Source organism: Mastigoproctus giganteus, chromosome 8, assembly GCF_048544385.1.
Source record: "Mastigoproctus giganteus isolate SK-2022 chromosome 8, ASM4854438v1, whole genome shotgun sequence".
Classification (NCBI taxonomy): Eukaryota; Metazoa; Arthropoda; class Arachnida; order Uropygi; family Thelyphonidae; genus Mastigoproctus; species Mastigoproctus giganteus.
The window spans coordinates 12,696,109-12,717,448 of record NC_143582.1 but is presented as its reverse complement, the minus strand read 5'-3'; the positions used below and the strand labels follow the sequence as shown (position 1 = coordinate 12,717,448).

Here is a 21,340-nt window from a genome sequence, read left to right as displayed (position 1 = left end):
TTACAGTAACTTTTTTTTTTTTTTTTTTTTTTTTTTTTTATTAAAACCCCAAACATGAAAGGTATAGAACCTATGATAGTTAGTACCTTGCATTGGTCGAAGGGATGAAAGAAGATACCCATTGATATTAAACTTGAATTTCTGTAGATAATAATTTTTTAGGAAATATGTGTAAATGGAGATTGTTCTAGAAAATGGAAATTGAAGGAATAAATAAGGAAGAAGAAAAGTTGTCTCCGTGAGTTTGCAGTTGAACAGTAAAAGGATGCTGACTGGTTGTGGCACATGTTTGGAAGCAATGGGAGAATTATAGAAGACAATTCAGAACAGTGCCCATAGAAGTATATAGAGAAAAGGCATTGCAGCAGAAACATCTATGACAGAGTGGAGAGACTTTGTAAGAGAGGGTCGCGTGAAATATAAGAAAGCAACATGTAATGTGGAAACATACATACTAAATATTATAATATTCACACACAATTAAATAATTACTAAAATAACTGGTACTTAATCACTTTACTGGGTATGTAAAATATACTTACTAATAAAAAACACAAATCAGTAATTAATATTTCATATTAATATTTAATATGAAATAATCATTAATATTTCATATTAATATGAAATGATAATATTTATTATTATTATTTATTTATAATTGCAACTCCTAAGCTAAACTTAATTTCACTTTTCTATTAGAATAACTTTCAGAGTTTTACAATTTATACAAATTTAGTAACTATTTAAATACTGGTGATTAATCATGTTCATTTTTCATTACAAATGAATCATGAAAATTGTTACTTAAGATATATTAATATTACTTTTGATTTACTCATTTCTCATAATCACAATAAGATGATCATTTCTCACAATTATAGAATAAGGAATTGTCTCACAATAACACAATAAGGAAAGTTCAATTTATAAATGAACAGCATTTCCCTTCTCCATATAAACCTTTATATATGCTGCTGGCATATCCCAGATGATATTGCAAATCACATGATCCTTGCAGAGAATTACAAATACTAACAGTTGCAGGTTTCAGTACCTGCTGCTGTGATGTCAGACAAACTCATTCTTCATGTTACCAGTTTATACTATTGATTGCCATGTAACTCTATAATCACTTTAACATTTACATTCTAGGAATGTATAAATGGTATCTTTCAGAAGAAAGTATCAGAGCTTTTAACTTTCTGAAAACATGCTTGCATTGTGTAAGTCCACCTAATCATGGTCATAAAAACCTGACTCAGTTTCATAGTAAATTTTATATTACAGTGGAAGCACTTCATCTAGCAATATAATGATGCATCAAATATTGTCTTCTTGTACCAATCGTATATCATGTTTAATTATGTGCTCTGTTTACCTTCACTTTTGGTTGGAATTTTTCAAAATATCCAAATCCCATACTTCAAAATCCATTCATCCATCACCGTCATACCTTACCAATTAACATCTTACTTTTGAATTATATTAGCATTTATAATCCAAAAATGAATATAGTAAAGATGGTGTCTATTTGCACACATAAAATATTAACTATATATTAAAATCTCTATTATGGAATTGAAACAAGAAACTGAAAGAATGCTTACCAGTTGCTACCAGTGTATGAGATCTGCCACATGCTATAACTATTGCTCTTTCTTGTTTGAGAACTAAAAATTGAGAGGATAAAGGTAAGTAAGAGTGGTAAGCTACAAGGAATTTTGATATGAATTAATCGTGGAATAAAACTATCAAAAGTTATTAATAGTTATATAATGTTTCTTCCTTAATTACATGTACCTGATATTTCAATCAATCATAAAATCCATAATTATCACAAAGTGTGCAAGACGTATCCATCTTAGTCTTTTAACTGATAGGAGCCGATTCTTAGTTATTTACTCTTCATTGTGACCCCTTCCTGGGATTATAGATCAAAAGCAGGAAACCAAACAATGAAACTAAGATTAGCTATAAGAGAATTGGCTTATCTCTCTTATAGCTAAGATTAGCTATAAGAGAGATTAGCAAATTGAGAGGAAATGTGGAATGTAGCATAGTAAAATCACATCTTGACTCAGGGAGGGGTCACATTGTACAATTCAATTATTTTTCATACAGAAAAGTGTTAACACTTGAAGCATTAGTAAGTACTTGGTTAAAATTCCACTTACCTTTAACACATGTTGGCTTTAAAACTGGTTTAGTGTGTCCAAGACCTAACTGACCCCATTCATTGTTCCCAAAAGTAAAAACACGACCACTTGCTAGAAGAAAAGTATTCAAACAAGACATTTAATTCCTAATTAAATTACTCAGTCTAAATTTAATAAATAATGTATTAAATGTATAAAGAACAGAGGGAGACTTTTTTTTTTTTATGTGAATTAATGCTTAGCTTTTTTTTACCTGCAAGCAATGAGCATCATGAAATTTCATTTCCATAGTCTTCGAAGTTATATTTTAAAAATAAAGTGCTCATATCTAAGTGGCAGTTTGAGTGTTTCTTGAATCACTATAAGAAGGGAAGAGGCAAATATTCCTCGCTGTTTTTCTTTTTTTTTTAATCGATTAACAAACTGCAAACTATGGATGTGCCATATCATATTCATAATTACAGTAGGTTTTTTGAAATGAATTTTTGAAAATACACTATAATGTGGCCACATATTATTTTGAGTAATTGTAATTTTTTCAAAAAGATCTGAGAGTGGCATCAGCATTACAAACAAAATTTAACATTCTTAGTCATAAGATTTATTTTTAAGAGTTTTGTTTTTTTAGAAAATCAAAGAAATTTTATTTTTTATAAAAAGATGGTTTTCATTTTTAATAATTTTATGTTTAGCCTTTTCTAAACATAAAAGTATATAATTTCCTCCTTGGGCAGAGCTGTTCACATAAACAAATGAATAAAAACAGTTCCTCTTGCTTGTGTGCAGTAATTATTTGCATTATGCAAGAATGCAACTTTCATAACTAAGAAGATGCTACAATAGTTTTACTCAACACTCACTGATAGCTGGAAAATAACAGAACTACTTTGAAGTGTTCTGCAATGTTTTGTGTCATTTGCTTACATTCAGTGGTGTGTTATCCTATAGGCAAAAAAGATCAGAAGGGTGGGGACCAAAAAATCAGTTTCTTAAACTCATTGCTGTTTTTTACTAATATTTTAAGTGATTTTTATCGGAAACTGAACTTTCTACCTGCCAAGGTCAATGAACTTTAGTTGAAGATTAATTTGAAAATTACATTTTTTCAAAAATAGTTTTACTGATTTTGATGAAATTTTATATTTACTTCTTATGTCATATAATTTTGTTTGTTTTGTCACAATAAAATGATATTGAAAATGTTCTTTATTAGTTTTTTCTTTAGATGGGGCCCCCAAATTCCATTTTGCCTTGGGCCCCATGAAGGTATAACGTGGCACTGCTCACATTGTAATCATGGAAATTATGAATTTATTTTTTACATTTGTCTGTTATGGCATCAGATAAAAACCTACATTCACACATGAGAAATTATTTAGGGGGGGGGATGCCAGAGGTGAATTGAACTCTGGCAGTGAGCTGGATGATTTTGTAATAACTGAGAGGAAAGTGGACGAGAAATTGTTGAATATAAACATAAAAAAGGCACCCAGGGTGGATGGGATCTATCCAGTTATATTAAAGGAGGCAGCAAAGGAAGTAAGCAAACCCTTAGCCATAATTATGAGAGCTTCTTCAGACTCGGGGGAGGTACCCATGGACTGGAGATGTGCAAATGTGACTCCAATTCACAAAGGAGGATCAAAGGGTGACACAAGTAATTATAGACCTGTTAGTTTAACTTCTGTTCCAGGAAAATTAATGGAGGCACTGGTAAAAGAAGCACTGCAGGATGATCTAGACAAGACTTCAGTTATAGCTTGGACACAGCATGGTTTTGTTAAGGGAAAGTCTTGCCTGACCAATTTGATTGGATACTATGATGTGGTCACAAAGGAACTGGATGCAGGGAACAACTTTGATATCATATATTTGGATCTTAGAAAGGCTTTTGATACTGTTGCACATGGAAGACTGCTGAACAAATTGGAGCAGTGTGGCACTGGAGGCAAATTGTTGCTATGGATAAAGGGATGTTGAGTGGGAGTAGACAGAGAGTGGTAATCAATGGTCACTGATCATTGTGGACTAATGTTATTAGTGGAGTCCCTTAGGGTTCAGTGTTGGGTCCATTGTGTTTTCTGTATTTATAAATGACATTGATGATGGTATATCAAGCTTAATGTCCAAGTTTGCAGATGATACGAAGGTTGGCAGGGTTGTTAAGGACACTAATGACAGTACGCTGCTGCAACAGGATCTAGAAAAGTTGAGTAGATGGGCTGAGAGGTGGCAAATGAAGTTTAACATTGACAAATGTAAAGTACTACATATGGGAAGCAGTAACCCCAGAATAACTTATCAACTCTGTGGTACTACACTGACAGTGGTGGAGAATGAAAAGGACCTGGGGGTAATTGTGCAGGCAGATATGAAGTTTTCTGAGCAATGCAGAGAGTCTGCAAGAGTAACTCATGGTGTCTTGTCAATGATATACAGGAATTTTTCTACCAGGGATAAGGAGGTGATTATCCCCTTGTATAAAGCAATTGGTCAGGCCACACCTTGAGTACTGTATACAGGTCTAGAGGACTCATTTTAAGAAGGATGTAGAGCTGTTGGAACGAGTACAGAGAAGGGCAACAAGATTATTGAATGGAACAAAGGGTTTCTCTTACGAAGAAAGGCTTAAGTTTTGCAAATTACAGTGTCTGGAGACTAGGCACCTGCGAGGTGATCTGATTGAGGTGTATAAAGCCTTAAATGGTTTGAGCATGCTCAGTACTGATGGAATTCTTCCTCTTGCTCAGAATAATCACCTGAGAGAGCATAAATTCAAATTGAGGAAAGACAGATGTAGGATAGATGTGCGGAAGTTTGCCTTTAGCCAGCGGGTAATTGGTTGGTGGAACAGACTTCCATCCTTTGTTGTGGAAGTTGATAGCCTAAATAAATTTAAGACTGGGCTGGACAGGTATTTGGAACGAATGGAGGGGTGAAATAGATTTTTTTTTTTTTTTTTTTGGCTGATGCTGCATAAGCTTGCTTTCTTGCATCATGTGCCTCTACTAATGCTAAATCAGTAGCACATACACACACAGTTAGAAATTTAACTTGAAGGTACTGACAATATCCAGGATCTAGAAAAATTATTTATATATAAAAAACTGCTGTAAAAATTTGTGGAAATTTTCACAGCAGTTTTTTTTGGCTCAAAAAAAATGCCAACGATGTTTTGCACCAAATTCTGGTGCAAAACATCGTTGTGCCCGTTAATATGACCTTTCATGTTATCCTTGTGACAGGAAAGGTTTCCTGTCACATTTTTATTAACAAACATACAGATTTTTGTACCTAAAATTTTTGTAGCCAATTTTATAACTTGCTATATACTAATAACGATACATGTTTAAAAAAAATAATAATTTCTAAAAATAAAAATACATACCAGCAATAAAAGCAGTATGCTCATCTCCACATGCTACTTGTAATATTACATCATTAAGAATCCAAAATTTTCCTGGCAAATTCTCTGAAAATCGACTTTTCCCAAAAGTAAATGCAGCCCCTGAATCTGAAAACATAGCACCACAACTTTTTAGCCTTCAGATACTTATCAGTCTCATAATAGTGCATTATGAGAATCAAAACTTTGATTTAAAATTTCAATATTTAAAAGATACATATAATTCTTTCCATAAATGGAATACATGCGAAATACCACTCATATGCTTAATCTAGAGTATTGTTACTTTACAGAGTTAGTGAATGTTGATGCTCGTAACAAAATTTTGCTTAAACTCCAGGAATGAATTCCAGGTGAATTTAACCCATGTAAAATCTGACCTTTTTAGTTGTGCAGACTATGCAGTGAGAAGATTGTTAAGTTCATCATTACAGTATAGAGTGCTTAGTTAACAATGGGTAGTACATTTTTCTTGGGTTGTTTATTTTGTGGATTTTTTAGTACAACAGGTCATAGTGGCCTCTTGTACCAAAAGAGCTCCCAATTTCAGCTCAAAACTCCTAAAACACCCAACTTTGGCACAAAATTCCCCAAACTTCCACTGGTGCAATATGGCCACTTCTGTGGTCATGTTGAAACAGTCATTTTTGATTAATTAAAAGCTTAAATGTTTCTCTTACAAGTTAGTACAAATGCATCAGATCTGCTTGCAGCTAACTACTAAATAGTTATAAGATTGGCATCATTATGTATATCTCATATTGTGAATACCTTCACAACAAGTTGCCATGATATTTGAATAAGTAACTCTTCACTGTAGGAGAAGACTATTGTTATTTATTCTCAGCAGATGCCACCACCTGGATGGCACCGTTTCAGAGCTGATTGGCTCCTCTTCAGTGGGTCCTCATGCTTTTCTTATCTATGAATTAATTTCAAAAGGAAGTTACTTTTAGTTACTCAAGCTATAATTTCCAATTCTTAAGGATGGTCCAATAAATGCAGTGCCCCAGAATGATTACTAGTATTTTTAATACAGGGTGTTTCAAAATTGCACTGAACAAATGTAGGAACATAATCTAAGCTAAAAATAAGAAAAAAAAATTCCTAAGAACCTTTTCAAAAGTTTATTTCAGGGATATTAAACATTAATGCAACAAAAAAGAAACTCAAATAAACCTCTGAAAGGAAAACAGCTGTAGCAGCTGTTCAAAATAACCTACATTTTGTTCAATATACATTCAATGCAATAAATTCACAATTTTCTGATATGCCTTCAGGAGTATTCTTAATGGTTTCAGCAGCTTCTAATATACAATTTTTCACTTTGTCTTGCATGGCAATATGCATAGAATAAACCATAGAGTTCATGTAACCCTACAGAAAGAAATCTAAGGATGTGAAGTCAGGTGACTGTGGCAGCCACTGTATGTAGAGCTGTTCCAACCAATCCATTGGTTGCTGTATTCTGAATTTAAAGTGAAAAACATCACAGAAGTAGAACTGGTGCACCAGCCTACTTTACCATACTGATCATAAAACACGTCCTCTGCAAATTATCAAAGGAAATAGTTCATAACCTTGACGTTAATGCAGAAAATGTAGGTATGCCATTCCTGATAGCTTTACTGGTAAAAAAAAATAAGGAGTAATAAGATTGTTCCCATGAACACCACACCAAACATTAAAGAAAAGGTATATTAATAACAAGTACTAACAATTGTATACAGGTTGTCTTTGGCCTAAGTATGGGTGCTTCGAGAGTTGAAAATTCTATTTCTAAAGCTGCATTTATCCATATCTTTTGGCAATAATTCTTATACAAGCATACTGCAAAATGGATACAACCACTGTTCATGTAACGTCCTTCACATTCTTGCTGATAAGACATTTATTGTGACCTGGCAACCTTCTGGTACTTGTAATAGGAGATTCTTGAACAGCACAATGTATTTGCTCTTCAACATTTGCAGATGGTTAAAATTTTCCTCCACTAGCATTTACTCATAATGGTTTCAGTGTACCTGTTTCTCTATGTTATCTCTCCACAGCAGTAGCATATTTTACAATTTGGTACTAATCGAGTCAGAAATTTTTTTAACATATCTACAAAAAGCAGCTATGGAATTCTTATGAACCTCAACCATAAATTAAAATCACATCAGTTAACTTGCCGAAGGTAAACAGATTTGTAGGTATCTCACACAATATCAGTTTAACAAATACCATTCTGTAAACAATAAAGAAGTCAATATGTCTCTTACTTGAAACTCAAGTAAGACATGTTGGCAATCAGTGGCACAGCCTGGAATTTTTGTCAGCAGGTACATTCACAAAAAAAGGTGCCAATTGCCTAATGATAAAAAGCAGATTTCAGTGTCAGGGGATACAATATACCTGCTGACCCTACCCAGGCTATGCCACTGTTGACAATGCTAGTGCATTTACCCTGCCATAATGGTTACTCCTAACTGAGTTTGTACTGTTCAGAGTCTGTTTTACAGCCATATTTTTATAAAAAAATTTGAACATAAACATGTTTTGCCATTTGTGATTAGTGTTTGATACCTTGGAAATAAAGAATTTTTAGACATATATTTATAGGAAAATTTTTCTTATTTTCAGCTGTAGAATATGCTCCTACATTTTCTCAGTACAATTTGGAAACATCCTGTATATTTACAAATTTTTATTAATGATAACAATGAAATAAGTTGTTGCTGTATCACAGATTGATAGTTTTTTTTTTTAATATCTATAGTGCAAGTGCATACAGTTACTCTTTATAATGTACAAACAGCAAACATTTTGCCTCTACTGTCCTTAATCTGCATTGGTGTACATCCCCCCCCCCAAGGAAGTGGCAAGCATTCTGATTAGTTACAAGGGGAGAGGTCTACATGACTGTTCATTATTACATTAATGAATTGACAGAGACACTACACTATTATATAACATGGTGGATTAAGCAATTTATTATTGAAATTATACAATTTTAAAGGAATTGAACCACCTCAATGCAAACACAAACTATTTATGGCTATGTTTTGGGAACTCACTTTTCCGTCTTAAGGCCTAATGGGGGGGGGAACAGAACATCGCTGCAAGTAGCAGTACAAGTTTTCAGTTTGATAATGATATTAGGATGGTTCTGAGGTTGGGGGGGGAGTGAGGACGAGGACTGGTTTTTGAGAGTATAGGGATATTTCTAAACTTTTTAATCTGTTATGGATTATTAGATAGACATATGAAGTATTTAATAACTCATTGTGTTGTGCTACTGTTAAGATTATGTTAAATTAAATTATATTACAATGTCCATATAAAATTGTTACGATTTTTGTAATATAATTTAACTTAATTTTAATAGTAGTACAACACAATCAATTATTAAATACACAATATGTCTATCTAATAAGCCATAACAGCAGGGCCAGATTAAGGATGTAATAGGACCAGGCCATCTTTAAATTTAAGGCTCCTTTAATATATATATATATATATATATATATATATATATATTACACACATACCTATAAATACAAATAATACATAGGTTTTTATATTTATATTTTGAATAATTCCTTGATAAAAATGTAAACTAAGAGGTCAAAAATGTTTTGTTTTTTGACTTGAAAAATAAAGTAATAATAAAATCAATTTTAATAGAAACTTTTAACTTATTGTACAATAAAAAGGTACAAGAATAAAATTTAAACACAAAGTTAAGCTTATAATGCTTTTATATTACACGTTTACTTGGTTTATTATTATTATTATTATTAGAAATTTTTATCACTACTTTGGAAAATATGAAAATGAGGCCCCCCCTCTTTCGGTGAGGCCCCCAGCCATGGCAGTTTGACCATAGCATTAATGTGGCCCTGCATAACAGTTCAAAAGGTTTAAAAATATCCATAGATATACTCTCAAAAACCAGTCCTAACTCCCCAAAACCTCAGAAATCATTCCTCCATAATATAGCCCTGCACCCAAAATCCACCAGATTTTCCACATAACAACCTCCCATTTGCTACACCAAGTCAACCTTAAAACAGTCAACTCCTTCCTTCCACCCCAGTCTTCTCCAAGTAGGACAAGAGACTCCACACCAGGATCACGTTAACAGGCAAGCCCTTACAACTAACATAGAGAGCAACTCTAGAAATTTTTCATAAACTATCTTTATTAATTAATGAGTTAATTATATTATAAGCAAAAGTGCAATAATTACACGGCAATTGTACATGTAAAGGAGCACAGTATAATTAGAATACATTGCATTGTAAATAATCAAACATCATTATCAAATTGAAAACTTGTAGCACCACTCCTCAAACAATGTTCTATCCCCCCCCCATAGGCCTGAAGGTGGGAAAACGTAGCCATAAATAGTTTCAGTGTTTGGCATTGAGGTGGTTCAATTTCTTTAAAATTGTATCATTTTGATAATAAATTACTTAATCTACTACATGATATAATAGTGTAGTGATATTAATTCATTAACATAAAGCATTCTGAATTAATCAATTTTAACTCAAAACCTACATGTTTTTAATGCAATGACAACTTTTTTAAAAAAATGTTTTCTTTATTTTCTGTACTCTGCAAATGAAATATTTATTTACATTACTCAATGTAAAATTGGTCATTACACTTATTTACTGTGTAATGTCACTCTAGTGAGTGACAAGGAAATGGGGACAAAATGCAGAGCATTCTTTTTTTTTTTTTTTTTTTTTTTTTGGTAGTTGTTGGCACATCGGCTTCTGTGGTCATAATGCACCTCCCAAGGTTTTTGCAGTACAGGCATACCTCGGTTAACGTTACCTCTGATAACGAAGCTTCGATATAACGAAGTCGGCAATTTCAAGCCCCATTTAACATAAAAAAATATTCCAGTTTAATCACATGAAATCTAAACAAACTGAAGAAATTACGGAAACCTTTGGGGCTTCTCGTGGTTGGTTTGAGAAATTTAAAAAACAGGCCAGGATTCATAGTGTAAAATTAACAGGAGAAGCTGCAAATAAGTTTCCAGAAAAACTAAAGGAAATAATTGAATGTCAAAATTTTCCAAATTTGGTGTTCAATGTTGACGAAAGCGGTTTGTTCTGGAAACGGCTACCAACAAAAAGCTTCATTTCTATTGAAGAAAAATCAGTTGCTGGGTTCAAAGCAGCCAAAGACCGTTTAACGTTACCCTTTGGATCAAATGCCTCTGGCGATTATAAATTAAAATTGTTATTAGTTTACCATTCAGAAAATCCGAGGGCGTTAAAAGGTAACATAAAAATGAATTTACCTGTAATATGGAAAGCAAATAGAAAAGCGTGGGTTACCAAGGAGTTATTTACTGATTGGTTTGTTAACCACTTTTGTCCTGAAGTAAAATGGTATTGTCAAAAAAAACAACTTTGAAGAAAAAGCTCTTTTGTTGTTAGACAATGCTCTGGGACATCCTACTGATTTTAACACTTTGGACACATGCATTCCTCTCAAAGTTGTGTTTCTTCTAGCAAACACAACTTCCCTGATTCAACCATTGGATCAGGGAGTAACAGCATCATTTAAAGCTTATTATCTGCGTCGAACATTAAGCAGTTTAACTGAACTAGAGGATATAGAGGAAATGACAGTTAAAACTTTTTGGAAAAACTACACCACTAAAATCGCAATTGAAAACATTGATAGTTCTTGGAAAGAAGTCACTAAGAAATGCTTAAATGGAGTTTGGCGCAAAATATGGCCAGAAGTTGTACTAGAAGAAGAAAATAACATCCAAGAAATTAGAAATGAAGTTATCCAGATGGCTCAATCAATAGGTTTCGAAAATGTCGATGAAGAGGATGTTAGGAATTTATTGAATGCAGAAGATGATGGTCTTTCAGTGGAAGATTTAGAAAACCTTGTTAGCAACGAAGACAAAGATAATGAAGACGAAGTTAAAGAAGTTCCTGTCGAAAAAGTGTTAACAACCAAAGATTTAAAAAGGTGCTTAAATGAATTTTTTTAGTGAAAATGATCCTGATTTAGGAAGAAGTGTTATTGTTAAGCGCTCGGTGTTAAATGCAATAACTCCGTATAGGCAATTGTTAAATGAAAGAGGAAAAAAGCATAAACAATCAACTTTAGACTCATATTTTAAAATGTGATTTCACTTTGTATGTAAGTTGACTGTTTATTTAATAAAACTTTTCTTTGTTCGAAAAAAAAGCTTTTCATTTTCTTTACGTGGGAACGTATCCCTATTCTGGCCATAGTATTTTTACCTCTGAAAACGAAGTTTCGCTTAACGAAGTAATTTCGTGGAACGCATCCTATTCGTTATTCGAGGTATACCTGTACTTTGATCCAAGCCCGAGGTGGGATTCAAACCCGCGCGACCTTTGGGTTGCCAGGCAGGCACTTTACCCACCTGGCTAGCCCGGTCGGCGCAGCAGCATTCCTTGCACCTGCTTCTGTTACTTAAAACGATTTAAAAATTATTTTAAAAAATTTTTAATTAAATAAGGCTATATTAATGCTGTTTTTTCATAAATTAAATTTCTGAAAATACCATATGGATTATGAAAACCAGATTATGTCATGCACGCTGGTTTTCAAATATAAATAAATTTGGTGCCTCCGTAGCCAAGTGGGAAGGAGCAGCAGTGCGTAGCACACGCTTCTTGATTAGACCGGGGTTCGAGCCTGTCACCACCAAATACGGAGGATGCGGAAAGGTCAGGGAATGACCACCGCATATTCCGGAGCAATATGGCCTTAGTTGCTAATGCTCCTAAAAATCAAATAACAAATAAATAAATTTTTTATTTATACTGTGGAGTGACCATATAAGGTCAGAGGAGTTCATTATTATTATTATTATTGGCCATATGGTGCAAGGAAGCCTCAGGCTTATGCTACACCAGTCAAAAAAAAAATTCCGAGTAACCCAGAGAGAGAGAGAAGTAGAAAGGAATCACCAAGAAAGAGAAGAATGATGATATCCAGATCGGGGGCCTGGGTGTGCCAAGCCCATACTCACCAGATGTGAACCCCTGGGGTTAAATAAGATGGAGAGAATGAATCACGGTCACTCAAGCGCATGCACTCTTTTACCTTCATACTTTGCCGCTCTACTATGGAATATAGTAAATGCCATATGGGCACACTGAACTCTTGTAGCATTAAATCAAAAATAATATGTTTAACAAGAATCATTAGCATTAGCATTAGCATTAGTAGAGGCATTTGATGCAAGAAAGCAAGCTTATGCAGCATCAGCCAAAAAAAAAAAAAAAAAAAAAGTAACATAAATAAATAAAAATAACCACTTCCACTTCACCCCTCTGTTCGTTCGAAATACCTGTCCAGCTGAGCCTTAAACTTATTTAGGCTATCAACTTCCACGACAAGGGATGGAAGTCTGTTCCACCCACCAACCACCCGCTGGCTAAAGGCAAATTTCCGCACATCTATCCTACATCTGTCTTTCCTCAATTTGAATTTATGCCCTCTCAGGTGATTTTTCTGAGCTAGAGGAAGAATCCCATCAGCATTGAGCATGCTCAAACCATTCAAGGCTTTGTACACCTCTATCAGATCACCCCGCTGGTGCCTAGTTTCCAGACACTGTAATTTGCAAAACTTAAGCCTTTCTTCGTAAGAGAACCCCTTTGTCCCATTCACCAATCTAGTTGCCCTTCTCTGTACTCGTTCCAGCAGCTCTACATCCTTCCTGAAATGAGGCCTCCAGGCCTGTATACAGTACTCTAGGTGTGGCCTGACCATTGCCTTATACAAGGGAATAATCACCTCCTTATCCCTGCTAGAAAAATTCCTATATATCATTGACAATACACCATGAGCTACTCTTGCAGTTCGTCTGCACTGCTCAGAGAACTTCATATCTGCCTGCACCACCACCCCCAGGTCCCTTTCATTCTCTACCTCTGTCAGTGTAGTACCACAGAGTTGATACGTTGCTCTGGGGTTGCTGTTTCCCATATGTAGTACTTTACATTTGTCAATGTTAAACTTCATTTGCCACCTCGAAGCCCATCTGCTCAACCTTTCCAAATCCTGTTGCAGCAGCATAGTGTCAGTAGTGTCCTTGACAACCCTGCCAACCTTCGTATCGTCTGCAAACTTGGACATTAAGCCTGATATACCATCATCAATATCATTTATAAATACAGAAAACAATAAAGGCCCCAATACTGAACCCTGAGGGACTCCACTAATAACATTAGTCCACGATGAGCAGTGTCCATTGATTACCACTCTCTGTCTTCTCCCCCTCAACCACCCCTTTATCCATAGCAGCAACTTGCCTCCAATGCCACACTGCTGCAATTTGTGCAGCAGTCTTCCATGTGCAACAGTATCAAAAGCCTTTCTAAGATCCAAGTATATAATATCAAAGTTATTCCCTGCATCCAGTTCTTTTGTGACTGCATCATAGTATCCAATCAAATTGGTCAGGCAAGACTTCCCCTTAACAAAACCATGCTGTGTCCTAGCTATAACTGAAGTCTTGTCTAGATGATCCTGCAGTGCTTCTTTCACCAGTGCCTCCATTAATTTTCCGGGAACAGAAGTTAAACTCACAGGTCTATAATTACTTGTGTCAGCCTTTGATCCCCCTTTGTGAATTGGGGTCACATTTGCACATCTCCAGTCAATGGGTACCTCCCCTGAGTCCAAGGAAGCTCTCATAATTATGGCTAAGGGTTTGCTTACCTCCTTTGCTGCCTCCTTTAATATAACTGGATAGATCCCAGGTGCCTTTCTTGTGTTTATCTTCAACAATTTCTCCTCCACTTTGCTCTCAGTTATTACAAGATTCTCTAGCTTACTGCTAGAGTTGAATACACCTCTGGCATTCCCCTCGCTGAATAACTCCTCATGTGTGAATGTCGATGCAAAATATTCATTTAGTTTGTTAGCTACCCGAGCAGGGTCATCAACAGTTGACCCATCGATCTCAAGTGGACCAATCTGATTCATCCCCTTCCTTCTAGAGTTTACATAAGTAAAGAACTCTTTGCTGTTTTTCTTCGCATCCCTTGCCAAGGATCTCTCGTAATCTGCCTTCGCCTGCCTAACCTCCTTTGTAACTTGGTTACAGATCAACTTGTATCTATCATAGGCATCCGTGTCACGTGTTAATTTGTATGTATCCCATGCATTTTTCTTCTCTGCCATATGCCTCATTAGTTCATCTGACAACCATTTAGGCCTAAACCTTGAACAATATTTCTTAGTTGGTATGTAAAGCCTAGTAGCTTCCAAGATAAGTTCTTTGAATGCTTCCCATTTTGAATTTGCTGTTGGCAATATCATCAGTTGATCCCACTGTATAGAATTTAAATACTGTCTCAGTCCATTGTAGTCGCCTTTACGAAAGCAATACCCCTTCCCTTTACCCCTAATGGTAGTTACCTCTTTGAGTAACTCCCACTTCAGCACACTGTGATCACTGCCACCAAGTGGTTCATTTATCTGCAGATTCTTAATGCATGAAGAATCACTACTGATAATCAAATCAAGAGTATTACTCCCTCTAGTTGCCTCCCGAACATGCTGATGTAGAAAACAATCATCCAATAAATCCACAAAAGCCTTGCTACTGTGTGAGTGACCAGCCCCCAAATTCCAGTCAATATCTGGGAAATTAAAATCCCCCATTATAAGACTCTCTGATTTACTGGCCCACTCTATTTCTCCGAACAGTTTCTTATTATACTCATCAGAGTCATTAGGCCTATAGCACACTCCTACTCTCAATTTTGATCTCCCAATGCTTATGTCACACCAAACTGACTCGACACTGCACTGTCCAGCGATGTCGACTGGCTTCACTTCCTTGGATTTTATGTGTTTCTTAATTAATAGCATAACCCCTCCTCCCTTCCTATCCTGTCTATCCTTTCTGTACACATTGTACTCCCCAAATTCCAGTTCTGCATTTCTTATATCTGTGTGACACCACGTCTCTGAAATCCCCACAATATCTGCCTTTGATGTTTTGAGCAATACCTCAAATTCATCAAATTTATTTACTAAACTCCTAGCATTGGTGTACACACAAGTATACATGCACCTGTTCTTTCTCTTAGCTACCCTAACACAACCCATGTGTTTACTTGTACCCCAATGATTCCCAGCAGTCTCTGAAATATCCTGCATCTTATTTTCCAGGCTGCGGCTCATTCCAATAGAAGCAGTGCAAGAATCACTTTCACCAACATTAACAAAGAAGCTTCAGTTTGAAAAACAGTCTTATTTAACTTAACCAATTATAACTAAAACAAACAAAATTTGTTGTAAATGTATGGCTAAACATATTCAGAGTACTAAATTCATTTTAAATGAATATGTTTAAAATGAATTATTATTATTAGAAATTTTCATGGAAGAATAAAAAAAAAAAAAAAAAATCTTTATTTTTTAATAAATTATACACAAGGTACTCATCAAAATCATGATTAAAATAACTATATAAAATATTCATCATTTAAGTCTTCTATCATAGGGATAATGTTTCTTTGATATATAAGACATAATTCCCCCCCCCTCTCTCTCTCAGGGTAACTCATGAATTTTTTTTGGGTGGTGCAGCAAGGCTTTCTTCCATCATATGGCTAATAATAATATAAGACATAATACACAAACATTACAAATAAAATAAATAATAGGTAATTACATATTTTGGGTACTAAGAAGGCTTAGTGATCTTGGCAGAATATATTTTTATGCAACCATCATATTAAATATTTATCCATTTACCTGCATTTTATTTTTATGTTATTATTTAATCTTGCACCAAAGCAACAAAAAGCTAGGAAATATTGTTAATTACTAAGTTTTCTTGATGTAAAAACAGAATTTACAAAAGACTATGCAAACCCCTAGATGTTTGCCAGATGTAAAAACTATGCAACCTGCAACCAAGAAACTCTGCCATGGCATGAAAATAAGCCCACAAAAGTTCCTCTCATCTATAAGGGATTCAAGTCCAGTCCAGGTCTTATCTACATTGGAAAGAGTTTATTTTAATGCAATTGGTATACAATAAATTTAGTTTAATTTTCTACTGTGACATCCACTAGTTTACCATCAGAAGTATTTTATTTTGTAATTATTATATTTTGGCAAATAAATTATTTTAAATTAATATATTAAGAGGGTATTTATCTATTATCCTCCCTCTATGGGATAGCAGTCAGATATCTTCCTGTCATGCATATTTAAGTTTATATTTAAGGACATATCTATTTTGCGCTGTTCAAGTGATGTTGTAACTACTGGTGAGAGGATAATAAACTAGTACTATTATAGAAATAAAAAAAAATTAGATATGATCTCCCATAAGAGTGCATCTGGGGGTCAGTGAAGGACAGATGGAAGAAGCAATTTTAAACAGACATTTTTCAAAGTGAGCCAGCATAACATTCAGGGACTGGTTCTTGTAAACCCCGCGCCCCCCCAAACTTGTTTGTATTCTTTATTAATGGTACTGATAACAATTTTAACTGAATTTATTATAGACTAGTGGGGTGGGGAAGGAGTAATTAAAGATTTATAGACAAAAAAACAGCTTAGGAATTAATAAAATCAAATTTTAAATTTACTGTGTAAACAGTTGGCCAGGAAGACAAATGGCATCTATCAATGATTTATCGGCAAGTAAGGAGCAGGAATAATTTTCTATATGAAAGAGTGAAATGGCACTTGCAATACAGCACCTGAAAAAAAAAAAAAAAAAACCAGGGCAGTTTAAAGATGGACAACCAGGGTGTTAAGGTGCATCATCATTGTCCTTACTAGGAAAGGAGGGGGAGGGGAGTATTATTATTATTATTAGCCATATTGTGCAAGAAAGCCTGAGGCTTATGCTACACCAGCCAAAAAAATTTTTCAGGTTACCCTGAGAGAGAGAGAGAGAAGGGAATCGCCAAGAAAGTGAGGAATGATGATATCCAGCTCAGGACCCTGGGTGTGCCAAGCCCATACTCACCAGATGTGAGCCCCTGCAAAGGATGAGTAAAAATCAATGAGAGAGCTACCTCTTGGGAGAAGACACTTGAAATGATTAGCACAGCTCTAGCAATAAACTGATTCATTACTTTAATAGGCATCCAATTTGTTTCCCCATGGATATCTGTTCAAAGTTTGTTTGTTTTTTTTGCTTTGCTTTTATTTGACATTAATTTCTTCCTTGTTTCTGTAAGGGATGCTTATCTAAAATTTAACTAGAACATACCATAGGGGCTCTCATCTGGTGAGTATGGGTTTGGCACACCCAGGGTCCTGAGCAGGATATCATTATTCTTCTCTTTCTTGGTGATTCCCTTTTACTTCTGACTCTTGTTTTCTCTCTCTTTCTCTCGGGATAATTCAGAAATATATTTATTTATTTTTTTTTTGGCTGGTGCAGCATAAGCCTCAGGCTCCTTTGCACTATATGGCTAATAATAATAATCTTCAAAACTCATCTACCAGTGCAACAAACCAGGTCTCCTGCTAGAGCAATGCTAATCATGTGGAATATCTTCTCCTGATAGGAGGTCTATATATTTTCACTGGAAGGAGAGAGATAAAATATGGGGGGAAACAAATATAAAATCTTAAGGAGTATTAAAAGGCTAGATCTTGTGAATTTTTCTTTCAGGCCACATTATAGACAACTGGAATAAATTATCTGTCAAGGTGACTGAGAAGAAAATTTCATACAGTTCAGGAAAGAACTTGTTGATCACATTTTAGCAATTGGAAAAGTATCAGTGGTTAAGAATTATTTTATTGGCAGATGCAGAAAAAATCTGCTTCCCTGCATCATTTGACCATTTAATACGAGTACCTTCATCTTGCAAACAGATCTTATCGTAAGATCTGTATGCAAGCTGCTTACTAGATTGTACAATGACCAATTAAGTAACAAACACCAATTTTTGGTTTGTTAATTTAAAATCTGGCCTTTGGACGACAGGACGTGATCTCTTTTTACAAAGGAGAGTAAAAGGGATTGCTATTTTTATAAATCACGTAAATGGTTGTTCAACGTATTGCAATGCACATAACGTACTCGCAGACAAGCTAAAAGTGTATTATTATAAGACTAATATAACCATTAAATCTGTTCAGTGTACACACTTAACAAATTACACTGACAAACCGATAATCACCCGATACTTTTAATTTCACTAACAAACATGTGCTTTTTATACCAACCAGGTATGTCTTGATCATCATCGGCCGCCATGACTACATTCTCGGGACCATTACTTCAGTATGTTTGCTCAAATTTATATATTATATATTACAAATACTGTGTTTTTTTTTTTTTATGGAAATAATTGACATCGTTTGTAATTCGCTTGACGCAGTGCTCTTCAACCCATGTTCCGGCGAAATTTTGGATTTCCGCAAGGGAGCTAAGTAAGTTTCTGAATATGTGACGTAATTTTTTATTATTGGCTTTGTTGTTTAATTTGTACACCATTTTTCCGGATGTTTGGATTCCGCGAGGAATTTCGTTTTGCAAAATTTTTGCATGGCTAAAAAAGATTGAAAGTTACTGTCGGTTTGTTTTTGCGTAAACCTCCAGGGAAAAGGGGATTATACAACACTTAAGAGCCCTCGCAGGTGGCACCATGGCTATAACACCGAACACCGGGTGGAAAATTCCCCTGTTCAAATCCTATCAGTGACTCAAGGAATTTTCGATGGATTTTTTGCAGAACGTGGCTGAGTTAGTTTGTCTCAGGCCAGAACTTCAAAATCCCCCCCCCCCTCACGAACTCAGGATTTTCTTCCAGCATGCCAACTAAAGAATACATGCAATTTATGAACAAAATACATATGTGTGGATGAGGTTCTTTGCGAGTAGCTTTTTTTTTTAAATTAGATCAATCGATGTTGTCCCTGGTAGTATCGCAGTAGTTATAATCTCAAATCCTGTCAATGACGCGAGAAACCTTTTATGGGCCTTTTTCACACGATGGCTGAGTTTGTGTGTCTAAGGTGAAAATGTAAATTTGTTCTTCTGTACAATATTACAAACCGACGAGTGAACACACGCAGTTTACGGACATAATGTGCATGGGTGAATGAGTTTGTTCTCATGGGTAACCCCCAATATGAAATTTCATTAAGCTCGATCAATCCTTCCTTGCTTAGCCATATGATAGCCATAGAAATAGAACGGAAAGCTGACACTACCATATCGCCAGGTCTACTACCGCCGGGGTGTTCAAATGGTCAGGTACCCAGGAGGTTGGTCTAGTATGGTTATTAAACAACATGAGATGACTCGTAGGTTAACTTCATAGGGACACACCAGAATATGATTTCTCCAATAGTTAATCTTTTCATAATCTAAAATGAAAGTTTCATAAATGTATAAATATCAAAGTGATATCCACAGAAAGCCTTACTGGACTTTAATAAGATAAACTGTAGCTAGTTGTTTACACCTGAAAGAAAATTCTATTTACTTGAAAGAAGTTGAAAAACATATGTGAAATAAGGAGTCAGCAATTACAATTAAATTATTTAACAAGTACAAGTCAATGCTTAAAAAAAAGCCGTGAGTTAGGGTTGAATTTGAAAGTGTCTGCAATTCTGCCCAGACACGATAGGAGGGAGTATATGATGAGAGCCTTGTCGATCAATTCTGCCCTGTAGAGATTGTGCAAGGCTCAAGGGGTAGAATTTTTCTCAGCCTGGTCTGTGCTTTTTAACAGGAGAGACTGCTTCTACAGGGATGGGATACCCTTAAGAAAGGGTGCAAGAATATTTGCTGATGCTATCGAGGCAAAGTTAGGTGGGTCGAAAAACTGCTAGCTTTGGGGGGGGATAAACGAACTAATAGATTAACAGTAGCCGCTGGCAGAGGTACACGTGATCCTTGCACTACTTCTATTGAAATGCAATTGAGCAGCAGCCTGGAAAGCAAGGCAATGGGAATTTCCAGAACTGCTGGGAGTCATAGTGGAACAAGTAAATACATGGGCTGTGTTAGGGTAACTAAGAGTAGAAACAGGTGCATGTATACTTGCACGTACACCAATGCTAGGAGTATAGTTAATAAATTTGATGAGCTTGAAGTGCTAGTCAAGACATCAAAGGCAGATATTGTTTGGATATCAGAGACATGGTGTCACACAGACCATGTAGTGCAGAACTGGAATAAGTAGTGCAGAACTGGAATTTGGGGAGTACAATGTATACAGAAAGGATAGACAGCACAGATATGTACGCTTGAGACCGACTAACTAAGCCATTGCGTAAAAAAAAACCCATTAAAGTTCCTGGCGTCATCGATGGGATTCGAACCTGGACCTTTTCCACCGGTGTGGGAAGGAGGTGACGATACCACTGTGCCACCGCACAGACACAGTTTTTTGTTGGACGAAAAACCTCAGTTTCTGGAGGGAAAAACCATGCTATCTACTAGACAGCGAATATACAAATTATTTTTTTAGAGGCTCCCAGTATTGCATTTATATATGTATTGTGTCTGTAAATTGCGTATGTTCTCTGGTCGAATTTCCTGTTTTGCTGGACGAAAAAAACCCAGTTTCTGGAGAAAATAACCTTGCTATCTACGCCTGATACCGACTAACTTAGCCAAGCAGTGAAAAAAGCCCATTAAAGTTCCTAGCGTCATCGACCGGATTCGAATCCGGGAATTTTCCACCTAGTGTGGGGAGGACGGTGACGATACTACTGTGCTCCTACCAGGAGCGGATTAAGGTCGGTTGAGGCCCCGCGCGCAGAAGAAAAT

At 35.5% G+C, this 21,340-nt stretch overlaps 1 protein-coding gene across 2 annotated transcripts in view; it reads right to left on the bottom strand.

The window, feature by feature from the left end:
- The window catches only part of LOC150081261 (X-linked retinitis pigmentosa GTPase regulator-like), a 104,486-nt gene extending 85,625 nt beyond the window's left edge, over window positions 1–18,861 (bottom strand). For both annotated transcript variants that reach the window (XR_016547257.1, XM_090378992.1), the window contains exons 1-4: window positions 18,784–18,861; window positions 5,545–5,670; window positions 2,175–2,267; window positions 1,608–1,670 (exon numbers count right to left, since the gene is read on the bottom strand). Coding sequence is in view for 1 of the 2 variants with exons in the window: in XM_090378992.1 (XP_090235118.1) it covers window positions 1,608–1,670; window positions 2,175–2,267; window positions 5,545–5,670; window positions 18,784–18,814 (313 nt within the window). In the remaining variant the exon portion in view is untranslated. The remainder of the gene's footprint in view (window positions 1–1,607; window positions 1,671–2,174; window positions 2,268–5,544; window positions 5,671–18,783) is intronic.
- Between the last annotated feature and the right edge of the window lie 2,479 nt (window positions 18,862–21,340).